The 15,289-nt window shown below is 43.3% G+C and overlaps 1 protein-coding gene across 3 annotated transcripts in view; it reads right to left on the bottom strand.

Moving 5' to 3' along the window:
- Positions 1-15,289, bottom strand: part of MAST4 (microtubule associated serine/threonine kinase family member 4) — a 310,167-nt gene that overhangs the window by 75,711 nt on the left and 219,167 nt on the right. For all 3 annotated transcript variants that reach the window (XM_075021547.1, XM_075021549.1, XM_075021548.1), the window contains one exon: positions 6,068-6,156. In XM_075021547.1, the coding sequence (XP_074877648.1) occupies positions 6,068-6,156 (89 nt within the window). The remainder of the gene's footprint in view (positions 1-6,067; positions 6,157-15,289) is intronic.

Here is a 15,289-nt window from a genome sequence, read left to right as displayed (position 1 = left end):
GGTTATGTCCTTTGTTTTCCTGTTTCATGGAATCAGGAAGGTACCCAACAAGGAACCTCTGGGCACTTCCTTTCCAAAACCAAAGCAAAAGGACTTCAGAGTATGTCCAGACCTTGAAAGTGGCCTCAGAGATCTCCCTTCCAATCTCCTACCTTCAAGCAAATGTGATTGTTTTAAAACAGAAGATAGGCCCTGGCAGGGCAATCTGATGCTGGCCTGACATGCCAAGCCCAAGTTCAGATAACTTTCCAAGACATGAAAAGACAGTAAAATGTTATTTTGCAGCATATGGACAGAAATAATTGAGTATTATAACTTCTGGCCTAAAATGCTGTTAAGTATACATCACTATGTCCATGCATATTAAAATAAGTCCCAAACTTGCATTTCCAATCACATCTGAAAGAGAACCACAAGACAGACTTCTACTTGAACCAGGACCCAGCTGCCTGACAGATGAATGTGTTCTGACTCTTTATGCTAAAAATAGCTCATCTTCCTACTGAAGTACTACAAAGGACCTGTAAAGCACTACCTCTCCTCGCTTCAGAACCAGAAGAAAATTCTGTATTTTGAACAGGGTTCCTGAGGTCCCCAAGGAATGTGGAAGGTAAGAGAGGGGACTAGAGGATAGTAAAGTTGAACTCTCAGAGTCTACATATCTTCATCAGTGCTTTTGATTTTTTTGAAGACTCACAGAAGCTTGCTAGGCTTTTTCTAAAGGGGGAAGCAATGTAGTGAAGACAGACACAACAGAAACAAAGAAGAGAAAAGTGGAAAGAGAATAACTCTGAATGCATGAATAAAGATGCTGAGAAGATGAAACAGGACTTATGAAGCTAGGAAAGCTGACATTCTCGATCCCTCCAATGTCCATATTCTGCATAATCTTACTAGTATGGATTTGCTAAAAATGCATGTTATTACCACACTTCAGCCAAGGATAGTCTAATGAATAAACCTGTTTTCAGTGAATGCAAACACTGATACTTTGCTGCACATTTAGCTGGCTCCATCCTCTTCTAGGATTGGAAACTATTTTCTTTCACTCTCCCTCTTGTGCTTCTATTGTTTCCTTCTCCAATAGCAAACACTAATAAGAAAGATGTGAAGGTGTTAAAGAGGGTCATCTCCAGTCCTTCTGAGACTTGGAAATTGTAGTACATGCTCCTGGCAGAAGGTCTGGTACAGGCTGCAAAATAAACATGATACAGAGAACTTTTCTAGTAGAATCTTACCATTCCCAGCTACTTTCCAGGCATAGTCAAAAAGACCCTAAAATCATCTAGCTGGACAGGAGATTATATCAGGTTTTCTCAATGGAGTCAAGGAGGCCTCTGACTTGGAGCAAACCCTCCCAGCCAAGGACTGCCAAGAAGAATAAACCCAGCAGGCCGTACACCACTCAGACTGTCTCTTGTAACATCCCGCTGCTGCACTTCGCAAGAAACCAGGCCTCCAGCACAGGCCACCACAGAGAGCAGGGAGGTGAGTTGAGTGTGCAGATGCCAGTGCAGGTAAGACCTGGTGGCTCTGGCAACACAAAAATGTAAGCATCACTAAAAATCCACAATGTCTCTTAAGACCAAGGTTACCAAGAATTTACGTACATTAAAGACTTGACACACTGAACCCCTTCTGTATATGTAGATGAAAATTTGTAACTTATGTGGCTTTGCTGTGCTTTTAACCCCAAAATTTGCATCTCTATTTGCATGAATTAGGATGGCATTCACAGTGATTCAAAGCACAAGTTTAAAAAAAATATTTTTTTGCTTATCAATTCAATTCCAGGCAGTATCTTATTGATCACTACACAAAGCAGAAAACCTGTCAAGGGTGACTCTGAGCACACTTTAACTTCAACTTGCCCGTTCAGGTAACTAGTCTAGGCACACTAGCCAGCTGAGCTAAAAGCCAACGATTGTGCAAATATTTACTGTACTTAACTATACATAAAGGCAAGCTAATAACAGAGCTGGCCATCCACATGCAAATTTTCATCACATATATGATATTTCCTAGAGCTGCTAAAGTGTTTGGCACACGTACCTTGGGAGAATGTATCAGCGTTAAGAGAACGTACTGTATCCTAGGTAACTGGAGAAGTTGCCAAATTTCCACAATAGGTTTTTGAATACACAGTACATACTGTTTAAGTAAAAGAACGGCTTACACTTAACCTGTCTTAATCCTTATAGTATTAGTTTTCTACCTTCAGAGCCACTTGTCAACAGCTGTGACATCAGCAATATTACTCCCCTTTTATGGTTTGAGAAATCGATTCAAAAAAGATGAAGCAACTTGCTGAAAGCAGGAGCCCACTGCCAGACAGGAACTCTTCAGCATTTATCAAATACACAACCTATATTCAGGTCCCACGTAATGTGTGCTGGTCACTCCATACTCATGAAGCCTGTCAGGCATTTTTGGTCTAAGACTGTGATGGGTTGACCCCGGCTGGATGCCAAGTGCCCACCAAAGCTGTTCTATCACTCCCCCCTCCTCAGCTGGGCAGGGGAGAGAAAAATATAATAAAGAGCTTACGGGTTGAGATAAGGACAGGAGAGATCACTCACCAATTACTGTCACGGGCAAAACAGACTCAGCTTGGGGAAAATTAACTCAATTTATTACAAATCAACCACAGTAGGGTAATGAGAAATAAAACCAAATCTCAAAACACCTTCCCTCGACCCCTCCCTTCTTCCCAGGCACAACTTCACTCCTGGATTTCTCTACCAACCCCCCCCAGCGGCACAGGAGGACAGGGATGGAGTTTACGGTCATCACACGTTATTTTCTGCCACTTCAGCCTCCTCAGGGGGAGGACTCATCACACTCTTTCCCTGCTCCAGCGTGGGGTCCCACCCATGGGAGACAGTCCTCCATGAACTTCTCCAACATGGTTCCTTCCCATGGGCTGCAGTTCTTCATCAACTGCTCCAGCATGGGTCCTTTCCACGGTGCACAGTCATTCAGAGGCACACTGCTCCAGCGTGGGTCCCCCACGGGGTCACAAGTCCTGCCAGAAAAACCTGCTCCATGGGCTCCTCTCTCCACAGATCCGCAGGTCCTGCCAGGAGCCTGCTCCAGCGCGGGGTTCCCACGGGGTCACAGCCTCCTTCGGGAAACCACCTGCTCCGGTGCGGGGTCCTCCATGGGCTGCAGGTGGATATCTGCTCCACCATGGACCTCCATGGACTGCAGGGGGACAGCCTGCCTCACCGTGGTCTTCACCACGGGCTGCAGGGGAATCTCTGCTCCGGCACCTGGAGCATCTCCTCCCCCTCCTTCTTCACTGACCTTGGTGTCCACAGGCTTGTTTGTCTTACATGTTCTCGCTCCTCTCGCTGGCTGCCGTTTCCGTCTGTCCCAATTTTTTTTTTCCTTTCTTAAAAACGTTATCACAGAGGCATTACCACTATTGGTCGGCAGCGGGTCCATCCTGGAGCCGGCAGCGGGTCCATCCTGGAGCCGGCAGCGGGTCCATCCTGGAGCCGGCAGCGGGTCCATCCTGGAGCCGGCAGCGGGTCCATCCTGGAGCCGGCAGCGGGTCCATCCTGGAGCCGGCAGCGGGTCCATCCTGGAGCCGGCAGCGGGTCCATCCTGGAGCCGGCAGCGGGTCCATCCTGGAGCCGGCAGCGGGTCCATCCTGGAGCCGGCAGCGGGTCCATCCTGGAGCCGGCAGCGGGTCCATCCTGGAGCCGGCAGCGGGTCCATCCTGGAGCCGGCAGCGGGTCCATCCTGGAGCCGGCAGCGGGTCCATCCTGGAGCCGGCAGCGGGTCCATCCTGGAGCCGGCAGCGGGTCCATCCTGGAGCCGGCAGCGGGTCCATCCTGGAGCCGGCAGCGGGTCCATCCTGGAGCCGGCAGCGGGTCCATCCTGGAGCCGGCAGCGGGTCCATCCTGGAGCCGGCAGCGGGTCCATCCTGGAGCCGGCAGCGGGTCCATCCTGGAGCCGGCAGCGGGTCCATCCTGGAGCCGGCAGCGGGTCCATCCTGGAGCCGGCAGCGGGTCCATCCTGGAGCCGGCAGCGGGTCCATCCTGGAGCCGGCAGCGGGTCCATCCTGGAGCCGGCAGCGGGTCCATCCTGGAGCCGGCAGCGGGTCCATCCTGGAGCCGGCAGCGGGTCCATCCTGGAGCCGGCAGCGGGTCCATCCTGGAGCCGGCAGCGGGTCCATCCTGGAGCCGGCAGCGGGTCCATCCTGGAGCCGGCAGCGGGTCCATCCTGGAGCCGGCAGCGGGTCCATCCTGGAGCCGGCAGCGGGTCCATCCTGGAGCCGGCAGCGGGTCCATCCTGGAGCCGGCAGCGGGTCCATCCTGGAGCCGGCAGCGGGTCCATCCTGGAGCCGGCAGCGGGTCCATCCTGGAGCCGGCAGCGGGTCCATCCTGGAGCCGGCAGCGGGTCCATCCTGGAGCCGGCAGCGGGTCCATCCTGGAGCCGGCAGCGGGTCCATCCTGGAGCCGGCAGCGGGTCCATCCTGGAGCCGGCAGCGGGTCCATCCTGGAGCCGGCAGCGGGTCCATCCTGGAGCCGGCAGCGGGTCCATCCTGGAGCCGGCAGCGGGTCCATCCTGGAGCCGGCAGCGGGTCCATCCTGGAGCCGGCAGCGGGTCCATCCTGGAGCCGGCAGCGGGTCCATCCTGGAGCCGGCAGCGGGTCCATCCTGGAGCCGGCAGCGGGTCCATCCTGGAGCCGGCAGCGGGTCCATCCTGGAGCCGGCAGCGGGTCCATCCTGGAGCCGGCAGCGGGTCCATCCTGGAGCCGGCTGGTACGGGCTCTCGAACACAGGGGAAGCTTCCAGCAGCTCCTTACAGAAGCCACCTCTATAACAGCACCACCCCCCCCCCCCCCCCCGCCCCCGCTACCAAAACCTTGCCACACAAAACCAATACAAAAGACACCAGTTTCCAAACGGGTGGTATAGTCACTCATAGCAGCAGACATGCTAGTTCTTACAGCAAGCATTGCTATTGCTTTCATCAAGTCAGCACAGCACAACTAAAGCCTCTTTCTACAATGACCACAGATTCTGTGTTCCAAATGGCAATTTCTGCATCTGGGAGACCCAGAGAGGGATCCCAAACATTCCAACATTTCATTTTTCAGTTTTTAAAACTGCTCTGTGTTTTTCTTTGTTTGCTTGTTTTAAATGCTCTGCTGCCCTGAACTCTTCACAAATCTTCATGTTGTCTGGATTCCTGGTTGTGATAACCTGCTGCTCAGAGTGAAAACCACCACCACATTTTTTCTAATAATGTTGCTTCCACAAGAGAACTGGAGATGCCTTACTAAACTCACCATCCTCTTCAAAAATTCAACTGGAACTCTGCACCTTCTCCTTTAGCATCCATTGGAGAACAGTTCTCCAAAGTATTCAGTGTCATTGCCTACACAAGGATTGGTGTGGGGCTTTCATTTAGGCATGTAGTTTACAGCCAGTGCCCAAAAAACATAAAGAGACAATAAAACTCTGAGGAAACGTGTTTTGATATGCTAAAAATATTCCTTTTTAAAATGAAGACAACCATTATCAATGTAATATTTATTTATGGTCTTTCATTCAATCTTTAAGTGCTTCAGGTACTTTAGAAGCAATACAAAATGATCATCAATTTATTGCTGTGTAAGTGAAGCACATAAATTTCCAGCAATGTGCCTAACACCACAAATCCTAGGGAGCAAAAGCACTAGGAATAGAACGTAATACCCTACCCGCAACTCCACTACCTTTACCTTGTATGCAAGCTATTTTTATATCCTTTTCACACTGAACTTGGCCCAGAAAGGGAAGGGGATGGGGGGAAGAAATGACATCAGAATGTCAGAATGCAAGGTGGGGAAATAAAAAAATAGCTATATGATCCATGTTGGGTGTTTCTGGACTGCTTCTTATCATAACAGAAGATTTATGGATCTAAACATAACAAATTTGGATGGAATGATATGCAACTTTTTGATATTACAAACAGCGGAAAGAAGAGTAGCGGCATAGAGAATGTGTCTGTTTTCCTTTCCTCACATAAACATTTTAAGAATTTAATAATAGCAGTAGTATAAAATCACCTGCATGAGCTGAGAGTGGTGAATGAGGTCGAGGCAGAGCTGAAGACTGGCCATTGCCCATCAAACTCTTCCTGTTGCTTGTTCTACAACTGTGGGCAAGAAGAGAGGAAAGACAACATCAGCATCAGAAATACAGTATGTACCGAATATGGACATTTTGAGATTCTGCTACTTTGTTCCTTTACTTCCTAGTCTCCTATTAAAAATCAGAGTGATTGTTTTTGTAGGCATGTCCAGGAAGTCTAAGATCATACTGGATAATGGCAAAGACAGCAGTTTCCAAAGAAAATACACCATGGATACTTTTCAAGCTTGCACGTTTGCTATTCTGTGCAAAGACCAGCACTCCCCTGTAGAGTCATTTACAAAATGTTGTTCCCTGACTGTAGCTCGTTTCTCTGCCATATACTTTTTATAATACATAAAAATATACAAGAATAATGTGAAAAACAGTCTCAAGCTTAGAATCACCATTCAGTGATTAAACCTATTTCTGTTGCATGGACTGTAGCGCCAAATCACATGCTACAAGGAGCAATGATTTATCAATCTGAGAATGCTACAATAATTATAAACCTAATTATTGAGATAAATTTCACATCTGTGCCTTTTATCAATGGAACAGATGATGCCTAAGAAGATGAATGCATTTTTTTACTCATGCATTTTTCATCTGCAAAGCCACTAATTTTCCATATCACAAGATCATTAGGCGAGATAAATAGTAAATTAACGCATCTATTAAACTTGGGAAAGGAGATATTTTTTTGAATACATCATACAGTTTTTAAATATTTTTAGGCAAAATTGTTTTTCTTTCTACTACAATAAATATTCTCAAACATAATTACCCAACACTGCAAACATTCATGCACAAGGAAAAGAGTATCTTGAAGTCAAAGAAACCATAACTGTGTATAAACTTAAGCGCATATGCTAATGTTTACAGCACTGCAACCAGAATTTTTTCCTGTAAAGGTTTAGAAAAACTCAAAAACACTAAAAGCGGAAAAATTCATACATAACACCATTTCATTAACACAGTAGGTTCCAACAGAAGCAGATTCAGATATTATTTGCAGATGTCTCCAAAGATGAATTTTGTAACATTATGATCTCTATATAACAGCCAGAAAGCATGACTGATTAGTCTTGATATGGTATAAGTTGAACAAAATGCAAAAGAAAGGACAGAGTCTAATAGCATAAACAGCTAAGTAAAACAGATTCAAAAGAAATCCAAAGCAATACTGAAAACAAGAAAAATAAAAAAGAAAGAGGAAATACTGAGTATGAAAGCAATATAGAAGATACCTGCAATACGCAAAAAAAAAAATAATCAAACACTAAGACCAATCTCCCCTTGAGAAATCTTTTGTGAAGCAGCAAGAGTGCCATTCCCCACTGTTTAATGGGTTAATGCAAAGTTCATTTGCGTGAATTGCACAATAAATTGCCATATCAATTATTATAATCAATTAAACAATGAGTTAACTCATGAATATAAACTTATCATTCCTGCAGATCTATGTAAGAAAAGAAAGCACAAAATAATTGCAAGATTCACATTTAGAGCACTGGAAAAGTCAAAACTTATTTAAGACCTACACCACAATTTCTAAGCTGAAGAAACAGGGAGAACTTCTAAAATGTGAAATTATATACATGTGTTTTTAGGAATCTGTCTAGATTAAGGTCAGCTTTCTACAAGTATTTTTAACATACTCAGAACTTAATCTACTTTTTAAATGATGGAACTTGAGTAAATATTCCATACTTCATTAGACAACAATTTTGAAGTCATATTGTTTCCCTGACCTTTAAATTTTGTCCACCTGAAAAGTCATATTCAATTCTTCTCTTATCTAAGAATGGTCCAAATTCTTCCTTTTGGCTTCATGCAATATGACTGTACTTTTTGTAACTTTTCTTGTATCATACTATGACAAGCCTCACTTTATCTGCTACACTTGTTTTTAAAAGCTTGAATAACTGTTCCTTTGCAATTCTCCAATCTAAAACTGGTGCCAGTGGCAACTTTTTGTATTCATTAGACCTTTGTTAAAGAACACACAGATTGCATCTATCCACGATGATGTGAGGATATCACTTCAGCATCTGTAGTGCAGGCTGGGGTTAAGAGACCCCATTACGGGACTTTAAAGCAGCTTTGCATGGCTAAAGTTCAGGATATAAAGGATCACCACATCTCCTGTCACAAGGAGGGAATACATTTTAAGCATCTAATCCTCAAAATGTTCTCAGCAAAACAAACATTACTTTCAACAAATTCTAGGCACCCTTCACCGATTTTGCTACAAAGACAATTCCAGATACAGGTTTATCAGTATCATTTGCCCTTATCTGTAGAAATTGAGAGTTTTAGCACTTTTGCCATAATTTCCTAAGTAAATAAATGACTACCTTGTATTCACTGTTACATTAAAATTCAAACTTCACATTCTTCAGGTGAAGTTAGTGCAACACTTTTCACAAATCATTATCAAAGATATCTAATTCAAATTATCTTGATTTTTGAGGTGTAATTTTAAAGAATTACTTCTGGGGAGTATGATGGCAATATCTTCAGTATCAAGATCTTATGTAATGAGAAAACTTTCCCCCAACTGCCATTTCAAAAAAATCTCTATTTGCTTAGACGCAGCTGCAGCTATATGGAGAATTTATCTTTTATCACACAAATGAAATGTTCTATTGAGAAATAAAAAATAAAAAATACCAACTCTCCTCTATTTATCTTACCAGTAAGGTAAGATGCAAATCACCGCATGAAAGGACAAAATTCTATCCTAGAACTCTTGCTGTAGCTTTGTTTTTTCAGTTCTGTTTCACAAAGATTCTGGAACAACATTATCCATCTTGTATAATCTGTGAAACACAACTCCTTCCCCAGAATAATACTATTACAGAAGAGGCTTTTTGTGGGTGAAAAAAGAAAAATCTTCAGGGAACCTTGAAAGATGATCTAAGCTGCTAGAATAACACAAATGGGAAGCAGGGTCACACTGAGGAAGTATCAAAGCATCACTTTACTGCATTTAGCCTTGAAACAGCAATCTTCCATATACAAAAGAATCCCAGAAGTTAAAGCCATTCTGCAGACAAAATAGTTTTTCCTAGATCTCTGAACACATCAAGTAACTTTCCCCTTCTATTGTCTTCATAAACTGTTCTCCCATTCAAATCTGACAAGATAAACCAACTGATAAGAGGCAGCCCTGAAAGAAAGCCTCTTTGTCTGCAGGAAAGTTACAGCAGTGCAGGAACAGTCTACAGGGATTTTAACTTAGGGAAACATAAACCTTGGTAAACCACAGAGCGCTATACCCTCCAAGTGCAATTCTCTTAAGCATTGGATTTCATGTTGTGATCAGGTTGCATGGCACAGAGAAGAGACTACCAAGTCAGGCAGCAGATACGACACTGGGTTTAGAGCACTGAAAAGGAAGGAGAAAGAAAACCATCTTTTTCCAAGGAGAAAAAGAGTAGGGGAGAACAGGGGGGGGGGAATCAGTCATGTTCAACAATAATCAAACTTTGGGGTGCACAAAAACTTAAACAGAATAGAAAGTTTACAATTTTTGCCCTTCATCATCTTCTCTGCCCCAGGAAGATCCTTCCTGGACTGTAGTCTGTTGTCCACAACTTAAAAGTGGCAGTCCTGGATGACTACCTATCTGGAAGTAGTTGGCATTACACTATATCAGTTTCCAAATCACCCCAAGACAGGTTCTGCCTTACCTCCTGCTCTCCACCACTGACACTCCTGCCCACTCACACCTCTCCTCCCTATCCTGACTTCTCACCATGTCTCACTGCTGGTGAATTCCTCCTTCATCCCAGCTCCAGTATCAGGTCCAACACACTAACCTTTGAGTCACTTCTCCTCCTCCATCTGCTACAGATGATCAACGCTTCCCAAGAGAAGTACTCATGATAAAGCAAATAAAGGACACTGCATAAGAAGTGCCTTGTGCTCAACTTCGTTAATTACAAAGCAAGGATGAACTACAGCTGCTGAAAGATGCAATCCAACTGAATAAAGCTTGGTTACCTTGGTCCTTAAATAGCCATAATTCTTCCCATACTAGGCAAAAATCTGTTGGGGCAGAGATGATGGTAACTGCTAGATTGAAACCAGCAAAGCACAAGATAAAAGTACTAGTATGGCCATTAGAATAGATCTATACTCCACAAGCTCTTGGAAACACTAAACAGAATAAAAAGTTGAAGCAGAAATACAGTTCTTCTAGGACAGGAAGTACTTCATCCAGAGCTGAAATATTAAATACAGGTTTCCTGATAATCAAGAAATGGTAAACACTGCAAGAGGTATGCACTGAAATGGAATTTTCTTCCTCAAAACAAGGGCTAATATGTGAGCAAATTACTGGCAGTAAAGGTTAATTTCTCCCCTCCACCCCCCACAAAAAAAGGTAGGGAAAGAAGGCTATTTTGACAGAGATTACCACTTGCCATGCTTTTCATGGGAAATTTGGCATTAGCTTTAATCATTTATAATGATTTCATTTCAATGTCCTCAATTATTAATATTTACACTTGTAATGAAGATGGATTTGGACTGTAAGCTCTTATGACAGTTCACCACCTTTCGCAGGCTATGCTGAGCACAGCACTACCCCACAACACTGCTTAATTTTGCTATCAGTGTAACACAGTGGTTTAGCTGAAGGTAAAGATTAAAAAGGGACAACTCCTAGTTTAAGAGAGGCTGTAGACAAAATGTTTTATTTGCTAATACAAGTACAGAGAAATCAAGCTATTGCCATACCCAGAATGCAAAGCCTGACTATGTAGACACAAGAGAGACTAATAACACAAGACAAGCACTCCCATAAACGCTCTAGGGATAGTAAGTATGGTTATAATTTCTCTAGTGTTAAAATTGCATAGCTGAAAACTACCTCAGGAGGAACATGCTGTGCCTAGCAAGACTTGAGATGTGGCCCCTTTGTTTATGCAGGAAAGTTAAATTTAAGTTATATTTCAGTTATATTTAACTTGTTATGAAGCAAGCTAACCTGTGACTTCATAGTTACTTATTATCTTCATGAACAGCAACGCTGAAGAGTCAACAGGGCAAATAGCACTGACTTAAAAAAAATTAAAACATTTAAAGTGAGGAATTTAGCTTGTTGTGTTTTGGGTTTTTTTGGTTTTATTTTGTTTTTAAAGAAAAAGAAACCTTTTGCATTAAAAAGCAGTTTGGTGAGTATTTCCCAGCTCTCCAGAATCCAGGCAAGTTCTGTGGGACATTAACTCGAATGAATGCAAAAATGAGCTGCCATGAAGAGATGATGCACACTGATGCTGCAGCAGCTTCCTTGTCAAAAGGAGCCTTTAAGCTTATATTTGATGAAGCATCTCCTGATCTAGAAAGTCAAAGTAACACACAGCCTGCAGTTAATGCTAGTTTCACATCTTGATCACTTTATAAAAGAAAATGAATCAACCAAGAATGTTCTTCTCCGAATACTGTGATATTAGGGTTACATGAGCAAAATCCACACGCTCTATTCAGTGCTATTCAGGCTAAGTTGGGGTTGTTCAGCCTGGAAAAAAGAAGGCTCTGGGGAAACCTAAAGGGAGCCTACAGGAAAGCCAGAGGGGGACTTTTTACAAGGGCAAGTAGTAATAGGACAAGGAGCAATGGCTTTAAACTGAAGGAGGGTAGATTTAGACTACATGTAAGGAAGCGGGTCTTCACTGTGAGGGTGGTGAGGCACTGGAACAGGTTGCCCAGAGAGGTTGTGGGTGCCCCATCCCTGGAAGTGTTCAAGGTCAGGTTGGATGGGGCTTTGCGCAACCTGGTCCAGTGGAAGGTATTCCTGTCCATGGCAGGGGGGGATTGGAACTAGATGATCTTTCGGGTCCCAACCAAAACCATTCTATGATTATATTTTCTGCTGCCCTGTACTACCCTATAGCTAAGGGAGACTGAAGAGTAAAGAAGCAAAGGTTTACAATTTTGCAGAGATTATTTCTTAGACTCAAGTAGGTAAATTCTCGAGGTGCTACAATCATTGAGAGAAATATGCAAACCATCTGAATGCAAGTAACTATCAGTAACACCCAGAATTTTCTTTTTGTTCTTTTAATGGCTTTCAATGTTCCACACTCATATCCATTTAGTATCACCTAGCATTATTTTCTGATATATTTTTACTAGGCTGTATGTCTGCATATATACTTTCCAAATTTGCTGCATGCATATAGATATGTATATAAGCATATACATATTTACATGTATAAAATGTATATATGTCTTTTTATAAACATATGTATATAATCCTAGATTTAAGACGTTACACATACAGACAAACATTCTATTTATTCACTCTCTTGAGGAATTATTCCATATCAGTCTTTAATGGCCTGGGAAAATAAAAGCTCTTAAGTCTTAACTGTTGTAATGTATGGGTTCAGGTTTTACTCTTCTGTATTTAAAGTTTAGTCAACTTAAATGAGACCAGTTTTAGTCTGAAGAAGTGAGAGTGCTGTCAAAACATAATAAACGACACACCAAGATGAAGTACAGAGCTGCTGGCAGCCCTAGTTTGGCAGAGTTTGTCCTGAATCTTTCCAACATTACAGTGAGCATTTCAGTTTGGCTACTGGCCAAGTATGCATGGACAGTAAGCTAAGGGTCCTCTCTAGATACTCATGCATTTGTGTCAAACTCCTTTTTCCCTAACATTACTACCAGCTACCAGCAGGCCACCAGAACTTCATCATTCCTCAACCATACAAAAAAAGAGACCTCAGTCTTTTCCTTCTTTTTTTCTAAGAAAATCTGCAGGGAAAATAAAACATAAAATGCAGCCAACCGGTTGCATGATCACCTTCTGCATGGACTGCCTGAAGGGCTCAAATGCATGCAAGACAGCATCATTGGAAAAATATCTGCCAAGAAAAATGAGAGAAATGCAAAAATATATGCTAAATCTGTGCTGTTCGGACCAAGAAAGACTGTCACAGACTTCTTTATTCTGCAGAAGGCCTCTCAATCTCTACCCCTCTAGCGTACTACAAAACAAATGAACAGATCCTTCATTTCGCCTTCTCAACTGTACTTGCTAGTTAGCTATGTGTTCGGTGTATTTAACTCCAGTGACTGCTCTCACTTTTACTCTAAGCAATTTTAATCCATCATTTTTCTTCTTCTCACACAGGAGAAAATCAGCAGTTTCAAGATATCTGAATTTCTTCTGCAGAACTAAAATGGTGTATTTCTATCTGTGCTGTTCCTTCCTAAAAAAATGAATTCAGTTTTAACTTGTTATAAATATTTAATTATGTAACATAAAAAGGATTATTAAGCTAACTACTAACTCCATAGTTGTATAAAATTCACAAAATAGCTGCATACAAGATAAAGTCTGTAACGCACACAAAGCTGGCGGGCAGCAGAGAGCAGACAAAAAGAACGCACAGGATCATAAACCAGCCCACTGCGCAATTCTGCTTCATTATCCACAAAATGCAGCTTTTGCGTCTTCATATCATACAACCTATTGAGAACACGCCAATGGGATCATTTAAATCCCACTGCTTCTTGAATTTCTTTTTAAATCTTATTTGTGTTCTGGGAAGGGACATAAACCGTTATGAGGTGAAGAGCACATTTGCTATAATACTGAGATATTTAACTAAATTCCTTGATGCACCAGTATTACGCTTTCAAAATAGAAAGGTAAATAGGAAGCTAGTACCAGAAGTAGAGGAAAACACACACAGGGCTGGCCTAAATCATCACTAGTATGATTATCTTTATCCTACAAAATTCAGGAGATAAAAAAAAAAAAAGGGCAGAAACACTCACTGGAAAAAAACCAGTAATAATCAGGAACCACAGTGATGGGTTTATAATATTTAACAAGTGCTGCCTTAAAAAAAAATCTGCATACATCACACCTGTGAACATCAAAGCATCAATAGTTTGGAGATGTTAATGAAATGAAGTAGTGCCTTGACTTGGATAGTAGATAACCCTCCAGAAACCGTTTGCATTAGACAGGAAATACCCTATCTACTGGAGCACATGCCTATCAAGGCTGCAGCACAGACAGGTGGTTTAAAACACAGGTCTCACTGTGCTCTTGGCCACCCCCAGCAGTTTCACGTTAACCCAGATCACTCCAGATTGACTTGAGACTACACACTTTTGGTGCATCCCTTGGGATAAGACAATGCAGCCAGACATTTCTTACCATGTTGTGGTGGTCAGGCTGGGGGCAGGATGTTTCTCGCTCTGCCCCCTTGCTCGTTGTTAACAGCTTGGGAGAAACTGGGGGAGTGTGGGGAGCAGAGAGAGGCGAGTTGGGGCTGCTGGATACAATTCTCTGCTGCTCCTCCCTCTAGAGCCTCCACTCCACCTCAGGCTGGAGTCCTGTCTGCCAGGCTGTAGCATAGACACCCTCACAGGCGGTGCTTGCCTCTGGCTCTGTCCCCAGTTTGGGAGCTAGGCTGGTGCCCCGTGACTGCTGCTGCTCACAACACGAAGAAGTCAGACTCGGGCGAGGAGGTAGCTGGGGAATATACTCCTCACCCTTCCACCCCCAAATGAAGTTAAGGTATAGAGCAAGAGCCTTTTCCACACTTCCACAGAACAGAGCAGCCCACCTACTGGCAATTTTGACCCAGTCCAGCCCTTCAAAAAAACCTGAACAAAACCAATAAACAGACAGGTCCTGTTCCAGCCATATTTCCTTTGAACAACATCCATCCAGACTCGAGGACTAACCAGGCCATTTCAGTACTGCAAGGGAGCCAAGCACATATCCTGAGCTTTCTGTAACTCTGGTTGAAACGGAGGGCACCACAGTTCAAAATTAAGATAAAACATGGGAGTGTCTCCAAACTAGAGATGGAAGACCTGTTTATCCAGATACCTACCACAGTGAAATCCTGTCTACCTTCTCCCCAGCTTTCTCATTCTGTTTTCCACTTAGACCTATGACCTCTTAGCTTTCTTTGCTTCTTGCCTGCTGGTGGCTGTTCCCAACACCCACAGCTCTGAGCACCACTGTTTGTAACTCATCATATATCATGGAATTAGTGGGCCATGATGATAAGCCAGACAGACCTCCTCATAACATTGAAAGCATTCCCCAAATAGCACAGAGAGTAGCTTTACGGAGTGCTTCTCTTGGCCGAAAGTGTGCATGATATAAATACTTG

Source organism: Buteo buteo, chromosome Z (genome assembly GCF_964188355.1).
Source record: "Buteo buteo chromosome Z, bButBut1.hap1.1, whole genome shotgun sequence".
Classification (NCBI taxonomy): Eukaryota; Metazoa; Chordata; class Aves; order Accipitriformes; family Accipitridae; genus Buteo; species Buteo buteo.
The sequence above is the reverse complement of the archived record's forward strand: the minus strand, read 5'-3'. Positions and strand labels throughout refer to the sequence as shown.